This window comes from Bombus affinis, chromosome 8 (genome assembly GCF_024516045.1).
Source record: "Bombus affinis isolate iyBomAffi1 chromosome 8, iyBomAffi1.2, whole genome shotgun sequence".
Classification (NCBI taxonomy): Eukaryota; Metazoa; Arthropoda; class Insecta; order Hymenoptera; family Apidae; genus Bombus; species Bombus affinis.
In genome coordinates, this window is record NC_066351.1 from 9,384,670 (window position 1) to 9,409,775 (window position 25,106).

General features: G+C 34.2%; 2 protein-coding genes across 5 annotated transcripts in view; one reads left to right on the forward strand and one right to left on the reverse strand.

Annotated features, from left to right (window-relative positions):
* LOC126919550 (uncharacterized) overlaps positions 1-23,990 on the forward strand; it is a 143,759-nt gene extending 119,769 nt beyond the window's left edge. Inside the window, exons 1-13 of one of the 2 annotated variants that reach the window (XM_050728922.1) lie at positions 10,890-11,184; positions 12,897-12,979; positions 13,252-13,343; positions 13,416-13,553; positions 14,014-14,143; positions 15,833-16,039; positions 20,325-20,425; positions 20,521-20,829; positions 21,104-21,444; positions 22,093-22,252; positions 22,758-22,884; positions 23,245-23,418; positions 23,635-23,990. In XM_050728922.1, the coding sequence (XP_050584879.1) occupies positions 10,901-11,184; positions 12,897-12,979; positions 13,252-13,343; positions 13,416-13,553; positions 14,014-14,143; positions 15,833-16,039; positions 20,325-20,425; positions 20,521-20,829; positions 21,104-21,444; positions 22,093-22,252; positions 22,758-22,884; positions 23,245-23,418; positions 23,635-23,822 (2,334 nt within the window). In that variant the 5' untranslated portion in view covers positions 10,890-10,900 and the 3' untranslated portion in view covers positions 23,823-23,990. Of the gene's footprint in view, positions 1-10,889; positions 11,185-12,896; positions 12,980-13,251; positions 13,344-13,415; positions 13,554-14,013; positions 14,144-15,832; positions 16,040-20,324; positions 20,426-20,520; positions 20,830-21,103; positions 21,445-22,092; positions 22,253-22,757; positions 22,885-23,244; positions 23,419-23,634 lie in introns of those variants that run through there. The other variant, XM_050728923.1, reaches the window with a different exon arrangement.
* Positions 1,319-24,994, reverse strand: LOC126919545 (SEC23-interacting protein-like). 3 transcript variants are annotated; one of them, XM_050728909.1, is made up of 9 exons: positions 24,615-24,994; positions 9,278-9,739; positions 7,497-9,172; positions 6,681-7,166; positions 5,181-5,331; positions 4,379-4,818; positions 3,534-3,897; positions 2,717-3,038; positions 1,319-2,264 (listed from the first exon to the last, which is right to left on the reverse strand). In XM_050728909.1, the coding sequence occupies exons 1-9, from the start codon at positions 24,745-24,747 to the stop codon at positions 2,015-2,017; spliced, it is 4,284 nt and encodes a 1,427-aa protein (XP_050584866.1). In that variant the 5' UTR covers positions 24,748-24,994; the 3' UTR covers positions 1,319-2,014. The 3 variants fall into 3 exon arrangements, with proteins under 3 accessions (XP_050584866.1, XP_050584865.1, XP_050584867.1); XM_050728908.1 differs by having other exon boundaries at positions 5,181-5,358; XM_050728910.1 differs by lacking the exon at positions 24,615-24,994 and adding an exon at positions 11,672-11,975 and having other exon boundaries at positions 5,181-5,358.
* Positions 24,995-25,106: the final 112 nt, after the last annotated feature.

A 25,106-nucleotide genomic window follows, 5' to 3' on the forward strand; every position in this document is an offset into this window, starting at 1 on the left:
TCGAATTGATCGCACGAAGTAATAGAAATACCGTGACTCGCATAAAATTGTATTCGACGTGCAATCTACACGACTCCATCGCATTCAAATGCATACGTATATTTACAACGTGATAAGTTTCCGTGCTACCAAAGTTAGCGCCGGAGGTGGTCATTATCCTGCATAAATACCGATAATATAATAGTTCAACGACGCAGAAGCATTTCGCGTGAAAGCCAACGGGGAAACTCAGCGAACGACGTTTGAGAGGCGAGAAGAGGGAACATGTTGGAGCAGTGGCCAGAGTTGGATGGAAGGAACATAAAACACAAGTCGATCAACGACGTCGAGCCGCGTAAACCAACAGCACCGAGTATAGTTGCATGTATAAAGGCATTGCCCGCGCCTTTCAGAACCTCCGCGAAGTATCGCGAAAAACTTAGTTTTGCCAAGACGATAAATCATCTTGAAATTCGCCCGGGCTGACAGCCATGTAGTTTTACGAGGGACTGCACGCAAAATGCAAAGCAGAGCCCGTAGACCCTGTGGGCTTGCATCGCAATTAATTAGCGTTTCGTGATACCCGTGCATGTGCCGAACCACTCTTTTTTTTATGTCAGCTAACTAAAAACTGCTCGCGCGATAAGCTAACACCATTCGATGATCCTGCGGGACGTGTAGCAACGTTCCAAAGCACATGGAAGACCTGACCGGAGATTAACAATTCTATGAGGGAATTTTTCTACAAGACGAAAATAAACGACAAGGAACGCGCCTGGTTCGTCTCGCGGAATGATCTTGATGACGAATAGAAATACACCGAAAGTAAAATTCTAAAAGAGTGAAATACGTAGAGAATCGTTGAATTGGCGTAAGAGTATGTTAGCAAGTATGACGAGATACTTGGAAATTACTGACGTGACACGTAAAGCAGTATTTTTCGACAACTATTCTTCATGTTGATTCCAGCAACTTGTTCTTGACATTAATCTAACAAGAATATAAAACATTTAGTCCCGCTTTTTAACGTTTCAGTGTATCTTATTGGCTCGTTTCATTCTTTTCTTTCATTATGCATTGATATAAAGCTTGATGTAAATATTTTTTTCGTTTTTAACAGAAGATTGTCAAAACTGCGAATGGGACGTACATGAAGAGTGAAAAATCTTTTCGAAATGAGACGTACTAACAAAATCGCTCGTTTCTTGAAGCACATGTTAAATAAATGAAACAGTGAAACTTGACAACGAATACAAAGATTATGAAAAAGTGGCCATACCATACAAGAAATAAAAACGTATGGAGGGGCAAGGTGCGAGACGATAATAAATCTAACAAGTAGAAGAATATGGTATTTTATTAAAATTCTTACATTAATGAGAACGTAGAGTTAAATTCTCATAATGCAAGCACATTTTGAAAAACTTCATAGTCTATTTAACTTGTATTCATTTATAAATCATATATTTACAATAAACAATATGCGATTAATCCTTATATTATATATAACCTTTTTTTTTGCATTACAAATCTCTCACTTGCGTTCGCTTGCCCTATGTTAGTATCCTTCGAATTCCTTCGATGAATATTACAATATCTTTAGAGTGCGACAACGTACCGTGTATATCAACTTAAGACCAACGCTTCAATCCTATATGTATAATTTTCACGGTTCGCCTAGGACTTAGAATATCATGATTCATTTAAATCGCTTCTTAATACACGATGCTTTTAATTAATCGTTTGATACTTGAACGTTGTCACATAGGTCGACGAATCTAAACGGTGTATTTGAGAACACACGGAGGAACAATCCACTTGGACAATACTTTACAACGTTATAGCACAGATTTGATAACATCTCCTCAGGAAACAGGAAAATTTGATTCTTAGTAATCGTAAAATTTGTAACTAGCGTTATCGTCAGGTACAATGCCCGCATCAACCTGATAAGTAGCGATTGAATGATTCTGAACATCGCTCTGCCTTTCGTTATCTCGAACTGTTCCCAGGAAACTTAGCGATTCCATTTTGATCATGACTTTTTAACAAATCCACTTTTAGGCGGTGGACTAACAGGTTTCTCAGATATAGGTGTAGTAGGATTCATTCCAATGACACGTGCCATAGGCGGTATCCCGTCACATTTAGAGGATGACGACAAGGTTGGCGATGGGGACAGCCGTTCTACGCACAACGTTTGCTGTGGAAGTTGTGCGTCTGTCTGAATGCCAACGGAGCCATATATTTCCTTTAAAATCATCAGCATAGTATCTTCAGACTCCCTAGACAGAAATATATAACGTTTCGAGTTAATTAAGAATTTTCTACAAAGTACCTAAAATACTCATTGGAAGAGTGTGAGTGCGTTTACATCGATGGGAAATTTAAAGGTGCAAAAACATAGAAACTACACATAATAGCGCTACACAAAAAGTACAGTAGTCGCTATAATATTTAGAGGATCAAGCAAATCTCAGCCTAAGTTCTACTCCTTTAGACGTGTTCATAAAGATATAAATTAACATATGAAAATATTAGCACACACTATTTTAAACTCTTTATTATAAATAATAAAAATAAACGATAAAAAAATATTTATCTTGTAAAACTCAAGAACTTTGTCGAGTAATCTAAGTAATAATTAATTTCCTATTTATATATACGAAGCTTTACATGAAGCCTTCAATGAAGATTTTTCAATAACTTCTAATACGATTTGAACAATTTTACTAACCAGTAACAGACGTGACTTGTCAATGCAAAAATGTACTCGTTAATGTACTCGAACGGAGCTTCTTGAAGGACGTAATCTATTCTTCGCCCACCATTTAGGTTGCCCACTTTAAGCTCAACATCGATGTCGTCGTTAGTTTGTTGATCCGAAACTGTTTGTTGCAACTGTTCTTCCATAACTTTATCTATTTCACGCTCGAGTGTGTTATTATCTGATCTGTGAAACACTGCCAACTGATAGACAGAATTCCATGTACTTCTTACGGAATCCAGTAGCCTCTGCTTCAGATCCGCGCCGACCCGTGCCATTGTTTCCTTTAATTCTACAAGATACACAAATTATAGCAACATCTTTTACGTATTTTTTATTTCTCTAATTTTATCTCCGGTCGAATGCTATTTTCAATTTATGAATTGTTTATCACATTAAAACTTCCGTGACATATTTTGCAATAAGTAGGGGCGAAAATGCTTCAAAAGGAATTCTTACAAAATATTATAAAGAATTCTGTTTCGTTTTATATTAGTAAATTTGTACTAATCTCTGTTTACTTTAAATTACAATTTGAAAATGCATAACTATAAATTAACTTTATATTAATTTACGGAAACACTAAATTTTTAATGGAAACAAATGTAGAGATACTTGAAAGAATGTTGGAATGAATTTTATTGCATATAAGGACACGACAAGTAAATAAAACCGTACCACAAATAATATGTTACTAGAATGCTCTAAAATATCTCTTTTGAAATGTGAAGTAAAAATTGTTTAATTGATCCGAAATAGATTTTGTAGGTCTCAAATGAATACTCACCTAAATGCATTCTCTTACGTCCCTTATGATGGGGAATCAACATTGGTCGATATTTAGGAGCATCTGGATTAATGAGTGCTTCGACTCTATAAGCTACTGGGTCGAATGGGTGAAATATGTTGAAAAAGGCGGGGCACGTTGGTAATACAAAGTCTTCCCCGAGCATATCAATGCCACGAACTGTCACGAACATACCAATTGGACTACCGAGAGCGAAAAAGGCACGTGGGTGAAAATGTAACTGTGTATAATGTATATAAGGCTGACCCGTTCCGGCAGAACCTACTACGTAGCTTATCTTTTTACTGAGACGTCGTTTCGCTACATGATCGGATAATTTTGAGGGATCGATATTTTCTCGATTCTGAAACAAACAGAATTAAACTGTCGTTATAAACTAAAAGTAAATCGAGTGATAATAAAAGTTTATGATTAACTTTTTAATAATTATTGTTCACAGTTTACACAGTTTAAATATCACTATTTATTTCCAAAACTGTGCTATTCTAATTTTTAAAATGATCCGTAAGATTTTCAGAACTGCCAGTTTATATGAAAGTGTAATGTAATTATAATAAATCAAGTTGCAAGAATTTAGAAAAATTAATTCTGACTGGATGCGTGGAGTAATAGGTATACAAGCAACGCATGAAAATTGGTTTCTATCGGCAACTTTAACAGGAAAGATTTCTCTGAAATTAATCATTTCTCAAAATATAAAAATGAAAATAAATAAAAAGATTTCTTCGCGCATTCTTTAATCAAAAACTTGTTCGATCGTTTTTCTAAATTCTCTTTTTTATTTAATTTCGCCTTTTAAAATCGAGTAAACATGATTTACATACTTGCTCTTCGTTATTTTCACTGTCATCGCACGATGTATCATCCGACAGCGGGTTCTGATGGCACAGGAGATCAAATAAAATTAAACTACCTAAAGAATGGCCACCCAGATATATTCCACCATCGAAATCCGGGTTACGTTTTTTGAAAAGAGCGGCTAATCTGTTTATTTCATTTCCAACCGTCTCTGTGATGGTTTGACAATATACGGGACTAGTATAGAAAAGTATGTCGAGCAACGTGTCATTGGTGAAATGTCGTAATTTCGGTATACTCTCCAAAGTGATCGCTTGTAATTTTTTATCGATCCCAGTATCCTCGGAATGAAGTGTCGTGTGCCACGAGATTGGTAAAACTTCTATTCTATTCACGATTCTCTGTTCACTGGCGGTTCGATAATGTGACTGGACTAACTGCAGCGAAATACTTCGAAATTCGTCGACTGTAAATCCATAACACGAGTTATTAGTAGCACCATTAAATTGTTATTACATTGAACTTATTACCAATACAAATAATTATTACAATGTATTTCTATTATTTATTATTCGAGAAGCTTCTTGGAAAAAAAATAAGACAAAATGGCAAGTCGAATAAATTGCGTCAGAAGCTTTAGTACTAGGACTTGTTTATCATGCAAAAGTATAAAATTATTTTTCATACATTTAAGAATTTAACGCAATATTATTTTTTATTTATCATGTCGTTCAGAATTTCCTCACTAAGAAAGTAGAATTTTTAGAAGTAGTATAAGTTTATATTTAAAGGAATAGCGAAAATTTATAAAAATAATCCTGATCGTACCAACTTCTTCCACGGTTCGGAATTTCAAGTCACAAACGCTCCCAATGCCATGAACGATGAACAGAAGATGATCCACTTTCTCAGGCTCGCCATCTTCGATGTGGAACTCGTCAAGGCCTCTTTTTATCACCTTAGGCCTACTACCAGCACCCTGTAAATATGCACTGTCCTCTGAGCCCTGGACAAATTGCGATTCAACATTTCCAACAGAACCATTCGTGCGTAATGAAAAAGAAAATAATCGGAATAAAAATGAATGCGTGACATGCCTGCAAAGATAACAGTTTATGTTGCGCTGAACGATAGCTAGAAAATCAACGATTATTTTATAAATTGTTTACTATGCTGATGAAATTATAGCGAACTCTTCCAACAATAAAGATTTAGTTCAAAGAGCCTAAAATATATTTAATTCGCCAAGTATGCAATTTATTAAGTACTCATCTTCCAGTTATGCGTTATACTTAATTTATAGAGCCTGCAGAATAAAGTCATTTTCTTTTTTATTTGACCACAAACTATTTTCCATAAAATGTAACTTCATTTAAGATGTATCTTTTCTTTTAACTTATTTCAAATTTAAATTTTATTCTAAAATTAACATAATAATATTTCGAAAATATTTAGCAAAATACTTAAATGTCAAGCATTTAATATAAACTGGAAAAGTGTGGCATTCAAAAAATAAGCATCTATTTAAAGTGTTTAGTATAAAATATTGTGATCCTACACACACAAAAAAGATAAAGCACAATAATTAAAACAAAACAATATAAATGTTAAAGCACATTGAAAATTCTACGCATACTACTTAAGACACATTATAATCCATGTGCACATATTTGTACATTTAGTTGACTAGAAGATCAAATAATACTTTTAATCTTTGTACCCGAAATACAAATGTATGAGACAACAGTATAAAATAAACATCAGAATTAGCATATATATTTATACATGCGAAATAATTATCTAATACAAGGTGTCTCACAATTCATAGTGCAAACGGACAAAGGAAAATCAATAATAACAAAATTGCGTTAGAGACATCGTTTTTGGGAAAATCGACTTTGAACAACTTGTGACGTATACATGAATTTTCCTAATCTCCAATTAGACAAAAGTATACAATCGATGGGGCATTAATATTATACATATGAACAAAAAAAAAGAACAATGTAGAGTAAAATTGATTAATTCCGAATGCTTTTTAAAAAGCAATACTCTTTTATGGTAACCCTTTCTGATATCAAATAAATATTAATTTTTTGCTTGCTTTTAAATTTTAATCTACTTTTCAAAATTAACTTTTCTACACCCAACGACAGACTGTAATGCATTAATATATTCGATCTCAGTTTAATTTTTCCATATACTATACATTCCATAACACATTAATAAGACATTGATACAGCAGAATACTAATAAAAAAAGAAAATGGTACGTTTAAATAAAAAAACAGCACAACAAGAAAAAGATACAGTAATATGTATAATTTACCGCGCTATTGCCCCACGAAGCTGCCAATTCTGGTGATGTAGCTGTCAAATAATGGGCCTGAACTGTGGCACTGTGAAAGATGATGTATTCTCCGCTGTTCAAGTCGATCCTTCGGTTCCAACTGTTCGACAGACATGCTTGTTTGTACTCTTCCTCGAGTTTGGCAGCAATGCTTTCGTCGTAAGGTACGTATTTTGACTCGGTTGGTCCTTTGAAGAACCAAGAACATCGTCTCACTTCCGTCGATTCTCCATTCCAATAAACGGGGGATCTCTGACGACGTAAAATGTCCACGTCGTAACGACCTCCGTCAGTAGCAACTGTCGTTTCAGGAGTGATTTCGCTGGAGTTGTGAACGTCTTCTAAACGCAAGCTGTCTTGCATGGAGAACGGAAGCCATAGCACTTTGTGTTCCACCTTCTTGCGATAAAACCAATGGTGGTACACTTCTCTGTACTGCATGCGTTTATCCATAGAGTCAGCAACCTAAAATTAATCGCAAAATATAGAATACATAAAATATGGAATAAATAAAAAATATTCTCTTAATAGAACGATCATGGATTAAAAGACTATATTATTCTTATGAGTTAGATAATGGTTATGGATAGACTTGCGGATCTATATCTTAATATGAACAGCTAAAACTTAAATAGAAATTACAAACAGTACTCTATTGTGGATATTTTGTATATTTTTGTATAATGTAGGCATTCATTAAGTGCATAAAAAGATAGCAGTATAGCGATGGAAATAATCTCACGGAATTATTATAAAATACAAATTATATCATATAAATACGATTGCGTGTCTCACCAAGTTCTGAATATTAGGAAAACCGTCAATATTGTCGCGTCCACCCAATGGGTTAACTGACATCTGAACTGGATTCAGCGTAGCCGAACCTGTGGGTTCAGGTACGGTTGCCGTCACAGGAGGCGTAGTAGGAAATTCGATGCCAATTCCACTCGTTATATCGTACGTTTGCGCTGGTCCAGCGAAATTATTGAAATAGTGTTGAGCGTGATTCGTTGTTATATTTTGCACTGGTGGCCCGTACAAGTGGCTTGCAGGTGTGTATTGCGGTAATTCTTGAAATTGTGCGGGATTGTAAAACAAAGGCTGTTGCGGTTGTTGAGCAGACGCGTTACATGTTGCAATCACAGTCTGAGAAGTTTGATTACCGTCCCACGGCGACTGAGCTGCGGGTATCGAAGGAATAGCGAAACTGGAATCGATCGAACTACCAAACGACACTTGTTGCAAATCGTTTCCTGAATAAAGTACGTCTACAGGGGCATTCGTGCTGTGTTTTTTGTACTGGAAAGTAGGAAACGAGCTGGTATCCTCCTTCGGTGTAGCGAAGAACGAGCTCGCAGATTGTGCGAAATTGTTCGAGGGACCGGGGAATGTGCTGGCGACTGAAGCAACCGCTGTAGAAGAACTCAACCTCTGGTCTGGCAGCTTTCCCACAAAGAAATCACCACTTGATGCGAAAGACTGGGGTTGATAATATTGTTGTGGGGGTTGCACGTTCGATGGAACACCATGACTCTGCGGTGCATCGAACTTTTCGAGATCTGTGTGCACTTCCTGCGAAGGTACCGTTGGCTGTATCGCCTCTGAGGCCTCCTGTCTTACAAACGCATTACTCAACGCGTCAGATTTCGGTAAATCGTACTTGTCCTCAGCACTAGTTAAATTTATATCGTCGAAACTCTCAGTGATTTCACACTGTTTTTCACTTTCCTCGACTTTCGTTGACGTCTCGGTGGGTAAATCTGGTGAATCTTCCTTTCGTTCGGCAAGCAAGTGTTCCAACTTCTCCGAAACTTGAACCGCAGACACTGGCGCAAAGGTTACAGAAGGTTTCGCCTCCGCGCTGGGTTTCACAGTACTATCCTTCAAAACTGGCAAAGGCGAGTCTGTTTGACTCTTCGTTACCACCGGTTCTTTTTCTAAGTTGACCGTCTTCGGGGGGAAATCTCGTTGACCAGCGTATGCATCAAACGCGTAGTAAGAAACGTTGGCCGGAGTATTCTGTGGAGTAATCGGATCCGGAACTTGCAGAGGAATTGTCCGGGCAGACGACAGAGGAACGTTTGGTCTGTCGACGACAGGAACAGTTTCGGAACCCGAATTTTGATTTTGAGGCGTTATACTTCGCGAAGTGCCGGTAGAGCTGTAAGGAACTGTTGCTGCCACTGGACTGGACCTAAAAGACTCTTGCAAAGAGTTGGCCTGTGACAGATATTCCGGCGTGGAACGTTGTAACGACGGTGAATTGGTGGAAATCGACGTTTCAACGGGTTGGTAACTTGGAACTGGCGCGATAGATTCGTTTGGATTGAATATATTAGGTGTTGCGATATTCGATATGGCTAACGGCTGAGTTACCGGGGCGGAATATTGTTTGGACGCGTTTGATGTTAAATCAGGCGGCGGTGCGTATTTAAGACGTCTTTGATTGCCAAGCCGATATGAAATGGATCCTGAAACGAAAGAAAAAGGATTATTATATTATATATTATTTATTTAAGCCAATTACCTGGATACCCCTAATATTCGTAACTTTCTAAAAAATCTAATAAATTTACCATTTGTTGACGAAGGAAGCGTAGGTGGCACCGTCGGTTGTGGCGGGGCTGACAAACTTCCGCTAATTCCAGAATTAACTTCGACGGATCCTGCAAAATTCGTGCGCCGGGGATCGTGAAAATTGGCGACTACAGGAGGTGACGTATCCCTCAATGAGTTACGATCATGCGAAGGCACATAAGGATTTGTATTCTGTACACCGGTTGCTTTCTCGATTCCTTGATTCGCCTGAGATGTCGAATTGTCGCCGGTAATCGATGACAATGATAAATTCGGCAAGGAGGAAAGAATGGAGGTGAGGTAGCCTTGTTTCGTTGGCTGACTCGTTGGTGGATTCTTGCTTTCTTCAGGATGCAAGGGTATTGGCGTGAATTCACTATCCGCATCGGCTGCAGTTCCCGATGTCGTTGAATTCTGTAAATTCGCCGGCTCCTGACCTACGAAGTTGTTCGGTTCAACAGCTGAAAACAAAATTTGACGATATTTTAGAAAGTATAAAACAGTTTTATGATATAGAGATAATTTTCTTCGCAAGTGTTTCTTTTCTAAAATAAATCAAGATTAATTATGGTGAATAATAAGATTGATAATGATACGAGTAGGATTATATTTTTCTACAATTGTTACTTAAAATACGTTTGGATTTCATGTAAAACAAATTATTCACATACATGTTAGAGAGCAACGAATCTAATATTATCTTATTAGACAGAATTATACGTGTAAATCATGAAAACCATGATAGCTTTAATAAAATCTAAATTTAATAAAATCTAACGTATGAATAAATTAACAAATGAATTCCTTATTTATGTAAAACAATAATATCTCGAGTATAATTATTGCACAAAAATTATACATGCTATATCAACCTTTTAATCACAACAAATACCCTTAATACAAACCTATTACCTCGCTTTTTCAAGGAACGCATAATTTTTAACTTTTCATCGCTCTAAATTCCTCGCACTAATACCGAACAGAATAACAAACATCTCAGGCAACCCTGCTCTATCTTTAATCTTTAATAAAATCTGAAGTTTAAATCTGTCTTCTTACGAAGCAAAACCTGCGTGCTTAATCTCGATGCTTAAAATCTGACGCAACGCCATATAAATTACCCAAGTTCCTGAAAATTCTCTATTTACATGACGTAGAAACGACGTAGCTCAGCAATCATAACCTGTTACAGTTCTAAAGCCATCCACAATCTCATTCTTTGCTATATTAACCGTGAATCCCCCAATAAGCTGATACCTCGACTGGATTATTCACAAACTGTCAATATTGGACAGGATACAATGAACGTAAATCCCGATGGCAAAGATAATTGCCTGTATCTTTTCTTACGCGTACGATTGTGCTGACATCCTGTCGGATCTCGTATTACCGATTTCTATAGCCGATCTCACATCCTGTACACGCGTTCACATCAAACACCTGTGATTGTGCAATATGCCGCGTTTACACCTACATTTACTTTGCGACCACGTTATCGTTCACCTAATTGACAAGACACCTTACCCTTTTGTAAACGGCTACGCCCGCAACTTTATAAGTAACTGCCACATTTTTACGACGAGTTTTCTGACCACAGTGTTCCCGAAACATCGAACGATATCATGTCAGCGTTAACGTGTTTCTGGTTCTTGTTTGTTTGTTATTTGATGTGTATCAAATGCGCGATAGTTTTCGACGATACGTCGATTGTGAATCCTATTGGAAGTATCGATGGAGATTCGAGAAAAAACTGGACGCTTTTCAGACAATCGTTAGATTCGAAAGCTCCACAGGCACCTCATTGGATTCGTTCAATACAGCGTTCAGTGGATACGGAAGTTTTTAAACAATTTGAAAATAACGGTGATGATGGAATTTTAGTTTCCTCTACGGACGCGTGTTCCAGGTGAGGTGATCGCGAGGATCTATTAAGAATTGATCTTTAGAATTTTCTTGCACGGAATCATCGAGGATCAAAGAATCATTAATTGGGACGTGATGAATGAATTCTTTGATGCTCATAAGGCTTTTCATGAGTATTTTTAAATCCATACATCAATTTTCTTGCATTTGTATACTTTCTGAATTTCCTTGAACAGTGAAATCTTTAACATATTTCATATCTTCAAGAGAAGACTTAAGTATTCAAAGTAATCACTCTTCATAAATATAAATTCGAGCTATCGCGGGGAGATACGGTCGCTAGAAAACACGCCAACGAGAGTCGTAAATTCCCGTTACGATTGTAATAATTGACACCACGAATAGTTCAACCCCCCTTATTTCGATTAGGATAATAGGGGTGGTTGTTGTAGTATAACACCGCGATTAACTGGGTTATAAAAATGAATATTTCCAATTTTATTACACCACTGATTTACACTATTACGTACGATATAAAGAACGTAGACGAGAGTTACAGATGAAGGCCCTCATGTTGTGATAGAAATGGCGACTGAACAGACCACCAGACTTTGACTCAACCGAATGACCAGATTTTGACTGTATGAAGTAGACTCACTCTTTGCTCTCGTGCAATTACGGAGGAAAGCTCGGTGTGGGTGTGGTTTTTGAGCGAAGAAAACGGATTCGTTGCTCACACTTTTCATCAGTAAGGTGAGGGTAATGACCTGCTATGTCCATTGGTTAGTCGATATTAATAAGTGCTGAGAGGGGACGGAATCTCCTACCAATGTTACTAATTGAAGTCTCTGCTTATGGGAAAACTCGAATTTTCCGTTAGGTAGATCTCCGGTTTTTACGTTAGGCTACTATCCGCTTTCCCCGTAATTCTTAAGAGCGCGTACTAAACCCAAGGACCTTTCTAAAAGCCGGCCGAAAACACTTCTGGGTTTAGAAAGTCTTTCCGGGCAAATAGCTTAACGTCAGGTATATGTGCGAACAATGACTTTAGAAGTTCAAGTTTATGGTGGGTCCTTGGGCTTATTGAGGGTTTAAAGGACGGCACGTAGACCGTTAGCTGCCAAGCAGCGCGGGATGAAATGCAATGTCTTGCGCGACATAACAATAATTATGAATGGGATATAAAATAAAGAGGAAATGTAGAAAAATTTCACAAAAATCATTCGTATAACTATTTTAGTGATAACGCAACCAACTTGTACTGAAATATTCGACTTATCTTAATGACAAATAGCCGACAATTCGTAACTTGTCCAAGAACCTAATAAAACTACTGAATAAATATCTAATGCAATGAACTACAAAAATTTACATATATCTAATGAATTTTATGTATTCGACCTATTTGAAGTAACTAAAAACGCACATTGTTGCGAAATGCTGTACGCTCGCATATCAGTAAAAGTGACTTTAAACTTGCTCGGTATATTAACATATTTCTAAAGGCAATTTCAAAAAAAATTTTTTTTTTTATTTATTGAAATTCACAATTTGTCCAATTTGGACATTTGGTGGAATTGTCAAAAAATTTGAAGCACATTTCTTATAAAAAACGTAGAAATTAGATCTTAAGTCGTACGTTACGTGCACTTGATGATTATAAGAAAATTTTAATATGTACAATATTAAATGTTAAATAACATTGTTTATCATGTATTTAAGATAGTAAATAATAAAATAAAATTTATCATAAAGGTACTGCATTGATAGATACAACAAGGACGGAGTTAATAAACAATATATCAATGTCTTTTGGACTGACGACGTAAATATGTTAGGTAAGATACATTAACATGCAAAAAGTAATTATAATTTCAAAACAATATGTGAAAACTGTAAAACGGTCATGCTTTATGGATTTAATTTTTAACCTAACCCCAATCTATTGACATTTATACTATCATAGTTTTTATGTAATTAGTAATTAATTGTATAGCAAACTAATCAGCTTAGTTGTCTACTTTCGACGCAGTTTCAACTAAGCTTCAATAAAATTGATTAAATAGGAACAAACCTATGAGAAAGTAACTTGCATGCTGAAATATTTTAGATCAACCTCGACCAAAAGATCATTCGCAATTACTATTAAAAACAGAATCGACGGATACACGAAATTTGAATAACATCGTCAAAAATTGTCAGGTACGGTTCAACAAAATTTCCACAATAGCGCTGCCGTTTAAATAGCACTCATCGTCTTCTTTATGCTTTTAGATTTACCTTGACCTAAATTGTAACACCACTGAAACAGGAACTGCCTCGAATTACGCAGACAGAGAGGAGTTCCAACCAAACGTGAAAAATAACGAGAGAAATAAAAACGATCGGAGCAGGGTCATCGATCCTGTTGGCGTAATTATTATTTCTATTACTTTAAATTTATTCACGAAATGTATATGTTACGGGAGAAACGTGAAATTCAGACCAGGCATATTTTAAACAACGAAAATTAGAACTAATCCTTCGTACAGAATATCCGAATCACATGAATATTTTATAGATCTCGGGTTATGTCTTAAAATTAATTAAATAAACAACAGAATAACTACATCTATATATCTAATTCTCCGTAACAACAAGAAAAGGAATATTCTATAGCAGGGACATTAATTAGTGGTATTATACAAATACCGTTGTATTGGCAAAATGTTACCGTTATATGAATTTTTGTTTTATTTTAAATTATAAAATAATTTAATGAACATTTTTTTGTATATATTTATTACTGTCAATGTCTGAGCAGAATATACAGTTACATATATTTAAATATATTTAACAATATAACAAGTGTTTCTTAAATATTTTTTTACAGATAAAAATAACAGAAAAATATAATTTGAACGGACAAACGCAAATGAATTTCCTAGTGAACAGTACAATTCATCGAATCATCGTAGACATCGATGGAAACGTTTCGAACGCACTGCTTCAAATACCCATGGGTAAGTTTGTCTTAAACGCTTGATTAAATTTTAGAGAAGCAGCAGGTCGAAATCAATTCGATAAATCGAATTAACAGCAAATTAACCAATTCATCAAACGTAAATCCGTTTACGTCGACGCAATAGCAGCTCGAGCCACGTGCTTTAATACTACACGGCCAATTTAGTTATGCATTATAAACTAAAAATAATCTTCGATCCTTAGTACGTAGATTAGCAGGTGAATTAATAGCACTCGGCAATTTTCATGTCCATGTTTAATGTGCCGTGTTATTTATGCTGTATGCATATTTATTACACGCGAAACATAAGATTTCATTTAACACGTTCGTTTTATGTAAATGAGAAAAACTGCACGAATTAATAACAAATACTTATCAAAGTCGTATCGGCAAAAGTGTAACTGATGAACAACACACTTGTACTAAAAAAGATATCGGTCACTTTAGCGTGGGTACAGTTTTCTTTGACATATACACAGCAAATTGTCATTTTACATCATCTACGTTTCCGTTTATGGCAAGATAACGATTTATATCGCTATAGATCTATGTTCAAAAAGTACCCATCACTGTGTTAACATATTAACGAAGACCACAAACACCAACTATTTTTCCTTTAAATTACTAATCTTAGATTGTGATATCTCTTTTTTCTTTCCTTCACTAGCTTCATATCAAATTCTCAACTCTGTTACAAACACGATAAGCCTAACCAATATAGCACAAATTTCCACGCACCCCTATGCACCATTAACTCGCAAACACTGTCCAATTTTTAACGCTGACAAATCTTTCGTAGGTAAAACGACCGATTCACCTACTCACCTAGAATTGCCTTGAAAGGGATAGTCTCAAATCAAAGGAAATGCCACTGTTTTGCTCCCAATATCTTTGGTGTTTCTTCCACAATAAAACTAACAATATTCATACGAATTTCCATAGATTAAGAATTAACCCGCAACACTGACGAGCCAACTACGTTCACCCTAAAACGCTGCTCCGCACAGTGCAAAAATAACACGAATTTCCTGCAAATAAGACGATCGATCTATCCACGTAGTCACTTAGATGATCTCAGATCGAACAAAGCTTCTACCTTGGTTTCTCTTCTACAACAAACTTATTCCCGATATTCGTACAAATTTCCATTTACGCTTGGAATTAACTCGCAAACGCTGTCAAGCCATTTACGCTAACCCTAAAACACTTTCCCACACAGAGCAAAAATAACACGAATCTTCTGCGAGTAAATCGATCGATCCTATGTAGTCACCTATGTACGTAATCGCTTAGAAACCACCTTAACGAGTGATTTTCAATCGAACGAAACACCACTGTCTTTTCCCTTGGCTTTTCCTCGTTCACGAACACTTTCAACCAGCCTACCGTTCATCGTATCGACCGCATAGTCGTCTCGGAGAATTCCGGCCGCATTCGTTACGTTACAGCGAACGATTCTCCTCGTTTCGCACCCATAATCGTCATATTATCGCCACACGTATCCAGCGATTATTATTCCGCGCGTGTTTATCGTCGATTTCTCGTCAAGTTGTTAGATCGCTCGAAACCATCCCGAAATATTATTCGCATACTCGAGGAACGTCTTTCTCGCGAATACAGCCAAAGATGGAAAATACTCGCGAAACAGATCGCTATGTGCACGTACTTTGTATATTCTAATTAACAGACGCAACAGTGTCAGCGGACGTAACAGCGATATCTTGGACGCATAAGGGAGATCCGGACGGAGTGAGAATTGACACACGGAATGCGCCATCTGGCGAGTGGCGGATGAAACTTGTAGGGGTGGAAGGTTCAAAATATCGCTTTGTCGTGCAGGGTCTGGAAGAGAATGACGCAGACAAACTGTTTTCGCCGAATCTATCATCGAACGGTGAGTGAGAATTTTTAATTTGAATCTTTAGTTTATCGAAATGCAGCGTGTCCCTTTGATCTTCGTTGGTATAATCGAGAAGGGATGATTCCACGTGAAAAAATAGATCGAAGATATAGAATAGACTTCGTTCCTTTAAGGCTCTATTGTTGAGAAAATCGACCGGGAAAGTTTGCTATGTGTAAATTTAGGTACAATATTTTTTCTGTTTAAGGCGTCGTTTTAAAGAAAATAATGTTTGAACGTATTTAGTTAAGATATATGGTTGATACGTTTATTAAATTTAAAAAGTTTATAGTCTTTTTATAAAATAAAACGAAGTACAGTTGAGGAAAATCAAAAGAGAACTTCATACTTGTGATTGATGTGCAACTTAATAAAGAAAATAATAAGAAAGGAAATTGTTACATACGAGTGAAAGGAACTTAGATTTCGAAAGTTATATAATATCACGGAAACAGTAGTATACATTAAATTGTACAACGATAAGAATTTCAGAATTAATAGCAACACCACACGTATGATTTTAAATCAATTGTTAATTACAAAGACTGGTAATGTAAATATGTATAAGAGATTTAAATACAAAACATTTGTTTGCACAAAATCATGTAATTCACGCGAAATCTTTGTTTCAAAATATAATTAAACGATATTTGTGACGAAATGCCATCTAAAAAGTATATTTGCAAAACATTTATATATTTAGAATTAAGTCGTTAACGAACATCCCTTTTTTTTCAATGTCACGATTAAAAACGAGTAAAATGATTGAAGTATGATATAAACGTATGATGGAATAGATATAACAACACTGATACGATGTTGTATAAACAACTGGGTGAAAAATCTATTTCCATGATATTCCAAAATGCTTACTATATTCGGATCTTTCTACCCGCAGATAAGCATCCAACGATATCGTGCCCATAAATGGAAAATTTTTATTAAGAAAGTATCGTTACGAATATACCCAAACAACCAGAAACGTTCGGTGCATAAAAACATATCTTTTAAACAGATATTAAATTTAAATGGCCATTAAAAAAATGATTGGCTCGACCTTAAATAAAATAAATAAAAATAGTAGTATTTAAATTTAGAAAGCTGAATACAAATTACGCATTACTTTTTGCGAACAGCGTGCATAAAATTATCTCAATATATGGAAAACATCGATACGAATACAATAAAATAATTTATGTATTTAACACGTGTCTCCAAATCTCCAGCCGTCTATGTAAAGATGATCGCATATTCAACATCGATATATATAGCATCGTATAGACACGAACGAAAAAAGCGATACTAAGTAGATATAATCATTATTACTATCACTGTCAAGGATGTTATACTAAAATCATTGTTGTTGCATAACATGCGGCTAGAACACTTGTTACAAGTGCACTTGTTACGTTCGAATACCACCGAGGTGTTCCCTGACGATGATTCAACTAGGTTATTGTCTTATCGTTGTGATACAACAATCCGGTTGCAATGAACCGTTTGCACTTGGGAAGAATTTTAACATCTTTCTTAATTACCACGGCAATTAAATACCAAATTCATATGAAAAATATACGATTACTTCATTTATATATTATATATAGCTGTGCGTTAAAATATAATTTACATTGCATAATTTATAAAGTGTGGCACATTTCGAAACAATTACTCGGATGATTACTCGAAAGAGTGGTTGCGAAAGAATTTTAAACCAGAAATTCTAATTAAAAGAATAAATTAAAATGTTCCACTTCAATGCTGAAAGAATTAAGATATTCGCTGATAGAGTTCTTATCACTTCCAAATTTGATTTTTTAGCTCTTTCTAAACGCCTTTGACATGTATCTGAATCAATTACGTGACAATACTTCTGAATGGAAAAGAAAATATTCCTAAATACAAAGTTCGTGCCTAATAATTGTGTGAAATGGCTAAGTTTACCAGATCCGCATTTACGACACAGAAAAAGTCGCATCAGAATAACCGGCATTCCGAGTGTAAAGGATTAAAATTCTCAATTACCAAGATATCGAGAGCTTACCTAGGCAACCTTATGAAACGACGATCAATCGACAATAACGTAAACGTGGCGATCGTTTGAAATTTAATAGATTCCAAAGACCACATACATCCGACAGATCGGCCCCGATGGTCTAACTAACGTAAACTTATATCGCGAACTGTCGGCAAACGCCGTCGCGTTCGTATTTGCCACCACGTCGTAACGCGTTGAAGAGACTTGCTAACGACGCGCCGCACATCTGACAACTGCCAACCGAAACGTTGTTTTCTGGCTCAGAGATACACGAAAAGTTGTGCAATACGCGACGGCGAGCTGCCCTTTGATCAGCCAGCTCGCGCGTTTAACTGACGCACGCGAGATGCAGGAAGAGAAGATCAAGATTCGCCAATTCCTTCTCCTACTTTTTATTTCTTCTTTATGAATCATCGAAATCGAACAGATACAATGAAAAAATTAAGTACACGTGTGGGAACGCACAAAACACGATTTCTGTGAAACAGACTGCATTCGTAATTAACCCATTTGCAAATGTGCTGTTCTATTATTACCAAATTGGTTGTACCTTGACTATGTGCTTTGTTTCTGATTTCGTACGCGTTACGTGCTCGCTTGATATATCAGTGCTATCAACACGTTCGTGTCTGATGTATCGTCGTCTTATTCAGTCTCATCTCACCGACGATACTGACGATGAATGTGTTGGCGGTTTTAAATCTTATTGCACGACACCTGGCTTTTTTTATCTCTGATTGAGCCTCTTTCAAAAGGAAGAAATGTTGTATTGAATAAACTATTTCATATGTAAATGTGATTATTAGAATACGAATGATTATGCATGTATGGCAAACTGAAAGTTACAAATACAGAATAAAAAGAATGTATTATATAATGTCAAAAGATATACAAAACATAAGTACACAGTACGGTATCCGTTATAATACTTAAAAGATGGAACAAGCCTCTATTGAGATTCTATTTTTTAAGTTGATTCCACAAAAGATATAAATTTTCGTAAATATACGTTCGAAATAACTAGTGAGATAGGAGCTATAAATTGAAATAATGCTAAGTTTCAATTCATAGCTTCTGCAGAAACAAACCGTAAGTCGTAAGTTCGAATTATTACGGGAACGTGATTTGCTAATAACAATTGTCGTTTACGCCGTGATTCAGACATTGGACATATAACTGCAAGAAGAATACTTATTTTTAGTGATGATAATTAAACTGGAAGCTTGTATTAGCTTCTAGTTACTTGTAGTAGTAACTATTTTTCAAGTTTTTAAGTATATACTGTCTATTATCTTGACAAAATTGTCCAAAGAATTTGCATAGGTTTCGAGAGGAATTCTTAGCTTGTATATCGACCAATCTTTTAGTTTGAGGTATATAGTTATATACAAGTTAAAAGGAAATAAGTTTAAAGATACTTGACTTTGAATGTTACGAATTTGAAATGAAATATAGTTCAAGTTAGTAATATTCAAATATTGCGCACGATATTACACAATTGAAAAATGTTTTTCTAACGAATTCGATTCTACTATCTCTCGAACAATTCTAATCAATACATATTACGTTAATGCACACACGTGTTTATTTAAGTTTCTCAATGGTAGAAGATATCGACGACAATAATTTGAAGAAAATATTGATATCAGCTGAAGAATTTACATACGTTAGTTCATTGCTATTTAGCTAGGAGATAATGTTATAGATATTGTAATTAACGTACCAAAGATGCAACGTTTTCGAACAAATGTGATAAATACACACATGCTCGTCATATCGTTTGTTTTCGTTTAGATTGCGAAAATTACACAGAACTGAAATATAGGCATTCAATATCTCATTGAAAACAATTAAATCATAATAATCATACACAAATTTTAATCTATGCATTTACCTTGAGCAAGTTAATGTAATCTAAATAAAAAGGAGAAGTATATCATCTTTTAATATTAGACAGAAAGCAAACAATTCAAAGTTACTTCCAATGAGTATTTCATAGATGTTAGTTATAATATTAAATATTAGATCTTGACTTTTTCAAAATATTTAAACTCTTTTTAAATCCATACATTATTACGAAAGAGAATTACTTAAAATGTAAACGGATATTTCCGTTTCGATCTTCTAAATAGACGAAATTCGTATCTGTTTGTTAATTCAGATTCCTATATAAATTCCTACTGAGAAACATATTCGAATTCTTTCATACCACCCTATAATAAAATCAAAGTTACTTTCTTACAGGAAACATCAACGATGAAATGAATAGATATGATCGTTCAAACATTAAAAAAGAAGCAGATATACCACGAGATGAAAAGGAGACATTTAATGATAAAATAATGGTAACGTATACTAAATATGCCACTATCATTCTGTGAATATATTTGAAACTAGAAATTGTATTGAAACATCACCAACCTGCAATACATTTTTCCAGCCGATTAATTCTGATATAACCGTGGTTGAACAACAAAATTTGAATGCTACAAGTAATTACAAATTAGTGGGGAATAAAAAGATAACACGAGAAAGATCACTAAAATATGTTATTCAAGATCGAGATGAAAATAAGCAAATAAGGAAAGAAATTTCAACAGAATACGATTTGTCGATGATTACTTCTAGTACTGAAAGCATGCTGCTTAATTTGTATGAGTATGTTACTATCGTAAATATTGATAAAAATTTAACTGTTACTTCAAATTCTTCGAATGAGAAATTTGTTGAAAGAATGATTCCAATAGAGGTAAAGAAAATAAAGTTCTCATTAATAATAAGTAAATGAATAATATTATTCTCAATTATGATACAACGAGGTAATTACGTAGTTTAGAATCGGTTCAATGAGGTGTCAAATTTACATTCACTAATCGTAAATGAACAATATTCAAAATAAAACAAAAAAATTAGCGACACATAATTACTTCCCTCATATTGTCAACAGAAAGAAATTAATTTTATTTTATTTCACTTGCAATTCTTACTTTTACATGGTAAAACATAACACATCATTAATTCAGGAATGGGATAAGTCTGATAAAAAATCTTCTATTGGAGTAATCGATAACCTCGACGTTGATATCAGAACACCAATACAAAAAAATATTGATACATCTATGAGGATGATAGAAACTTTAGATAATCGTGAACTATCCGAGGAATTGGCAAACTATGCTAATGAAAATATTATCGAGGAGAAAACAATGCTTATAGAAGTAAACAGAAATAGCAATCTGCTTGTTACACCAGGAACGATACACAGAATAGTATTTGATGTGATGAACAGTTGTATTTTGCCTGTCAGATATGTATTCAGAGTAAAGAGCACTCCTTTCAGATTGTACAACATTCAACCAGCCTAGTAAGTTATATTATGTTTATACTCGAATTTCACCCATGATAGCCTTTAACGATTAATTATATTTTAAGTTATCTGTCTCCCTTTTATTTTATTTTTTAACCATTGTTGTATGATAAGTCAAGACTAATCTATTTCTTTTACTTAACTTTTATAAGTTAATGACATACAATGAATAAGGTTGTCTTCTGCTAATATCCAAGTAATGAACGTTTTATTTTATATACATGCGTAATTATCAAGTACACGTCATCCATACGTATGATCCTTTCTTCATACGTCAATCTCATTGATCTGTTCCTGCTTGATCATGAAAAATGAATTTCATTTCGACTCATAACATTAATTAATATCATCGTATGATCAATTATATAATTAGATTATATGAGATAATAACAAAAGTCAAATAAAAATATTTAAACTATTATATAAGAATATCATATAATATTAATTACATAGAAACAATTTCAAAAGATTGTATACATTTTTTTATGCATTTCAAATAGACTTATAGATGTTAGTGAAAAAATGAACAAAACTTTTGCTTGGTTGTTGAATAATTTTAATACCATCCCAGTTATTAGCACCATGTCGATTTTCGTTACGCGATATGATAACCTATTCATTATTTACTAATTATTTATATTTTAGCACATGGATATATCCCGGACAGATGAGCAACGTAGCGGTAGATTTGATTGTACCTGATAATGCTGCACCGGATACAGCTAATACTGTCACGTTGTTTATCTTGGGTACCGAAATAAAGGAAAAATCTGTATATTTATACGTAAAAGGATCACTTTCAAAGGTAATCATTGGAAAAAGTTAATCACAAAAATGATTAATTATGACAATATATATCTTCCAAACAAAACACTATCAAATAAATCCTTAAAATTTAAAATGTTCATTTGGTAATTTATTAAAGCATACAAAATCTTGAATATTTCAAATTTTGCGATAGACCCGCTTATTAAATCATTAATAAAAGTCGTGTAAATATATTTGCAAATGTATATTGTATAAAAATACAGACTATGTAGCAACTTAAAATATTCTTTGTGGTTTAATAAGATTTCATAAAATAATGCTAAATAATTTTAATTTTAACTATTAACATTATAAAATGTATTTCTATATATATATAACTTCATTTATAAAATGTTTTTGATGAAGAGTTTACGAATGAAAATATTAATATCTCTGCTATTATCAATAACATACATTTTTATCAAATAACGTTTTCTATTAATACGATAATTTGATGATAACATTTCATTATAAATTTGATTACGTTACGTCACAATATCTAGCTAACCGATGATGTAAAACCAACTACTGAATATTCTTTCAATAATAACTGCGCTGGAAAATTGGTAAAAGACCGATGCTATAAATCCCGTTGGAGCGTCGACATTACAATTCAAGATTACGACTCAGGTATTAATTGAATTTCACACAATGCTTTATCTGAGAACGAACGATATTTTTTCCTTCTTTTCCATTACAAACGAAATTAGCAATAAATTATACTTGCTGGTCTAATCGCATTAAGTTAATTCTAAACATTATTTTTAAATACGTCGCACTTATTAAAGTTTCTAAATAGTTTTTTTCTACTCAGTGTTATTAATAATTTTCTGTGTTTATATTCTAAATTCTAAACTCTAATCTAAATATTCTAATATTCTAATGGTTAATTTATGAAGTACAAATTTACTGGTATTCAGAACAAAAATTATCTTATTTATACTGAATTTTCTGAATTTTACAAAAAAAAATGTTAAATATTTTATACAGGTTTGAAACGTGTGATATCATCACTGAACAATGTTTACCCACGTACAGAATTTATTAGCGGCACAAGAAGCCCTGTAACATTCTATTATTCTGCTACGTGTTGTGATAAGACAGTTAAAATTATGGCAATAGATTTATTAGATAATTACAGCACTATAACAATAGATGTCACAGGTAATTATTGCATCATTGCTGTTACATTTATTGATATAACTTCTTATTTCATAAATAAATATGAACTTTGAACAAAATATGCAACACTCTATAGCACCCATATCAGAAACATATTTCTGAATTTGTATTACTTTCTAAGAAACATGATAATATAGCTATGGAGAAATGAAGAATTTGTATCTTTCATAATAAAACAAATACGACCAATCTTTTCAGCATGGAACAACTTATCAGAAGCTGAGATTGCAGCTATTACAGTAGGAGCATTGATAGCTTTGTTATTCATTATTGCGATCACTGTCTTAATTATATATTGCATTCGAAAAAGGAAAAGTCATGACTTGCCTTATACACAACGATATGGATCAAGACCACCTACGCAGTCAGAAAGGACTACTTTCTAATTCTTTACCAGTACTAAAATATATATCGCAGTATGATGTAGTTTGTATTCATTCTTGCTATTATATAAGTTAATATTGCAAACTAACATTAGATTAGAATACATTTCTGTTAATTATATCTACAATAATGTACATAAGTTGTTGTTAATAAATGTTGATATTACCTTATTCTATATACAGACACAATGTTATTATTTAATATTTGAAGAACAATCAAATTCAATTTAAATTTATAGCATTATAATTTTAATGGTAAAAGTATAAATTGCAACTTAATGTAATTGTAAATTAAACAAATTTCAACAAAAGGAACAGTGGAAAACTTAATGTACAAAATCTATTATAAACTTTATGTTATAATAGAATTGCATTGTATTGCACAATTAATGAAAAGGAAGGGTAAACTGGTTTATTTTACAATTACATACAAATACATACAAGGTCAAAACTGATATAAATTTCAAAATCATTAGAATTCAATAAACAGTTATACTTATTGTGCAACATATGTACAAGCATTGAGTACAGTAAATAAAGTATCTAGGTTGGAAAACAATTTCTAATCTAGTAAGAAATAAACTGACATTCAGCTTGTAACAAACATTATGCATGCACAGATGTTTGCTGAGATGCGAATGATACCTGAAAATAAATGAAACAAAAAAACAAGAAAACATACATAATGATGATTAGTTTTGTGATAAATGTCATTCATACATTTTATCACATGTCAAGATTAGGAAAATATGAATCTGTGAGAGCCCCACCCAGGTGTTTCATTAACAGACTCACCATCGCGGAGTACCGCAGGTGTAGCAGGCGTAACTGGCATCAAAAATGCATTTTCGGTGTAATTTTCAAACGGAAAGCCTTCACCAGCAGCTGATAATAATGGATTTTTCACTTTACGTGATTTACCACTCATGTTTGCAGTGACGTTGGCACCACGCAACTCGAAACACTGCCATCAAAAGATTACTAAACTACGAATTGCAAAACACTGTTAGTCCACCATAGACTATAAACATTTAACCTATATCGCCACGTTTATGTATGGTCTAAATACATATGTGTAAACATGTGTATAGTAGAGGTATGAGCTAAAGATCTGTGTTCTAAAAGCTCAAACGTGGCTCAGAGAGATATACTCCATGTTACTACTGCTCTCTACTGAAATGTACATGCGCGATGCGCATGCGTTATTTCCCACAATAGCTATCTTCAGAGTGATTCTCACGAAAACCAGAATTGTGCGTTATTTAAATAATATTTTGAATAAATTCT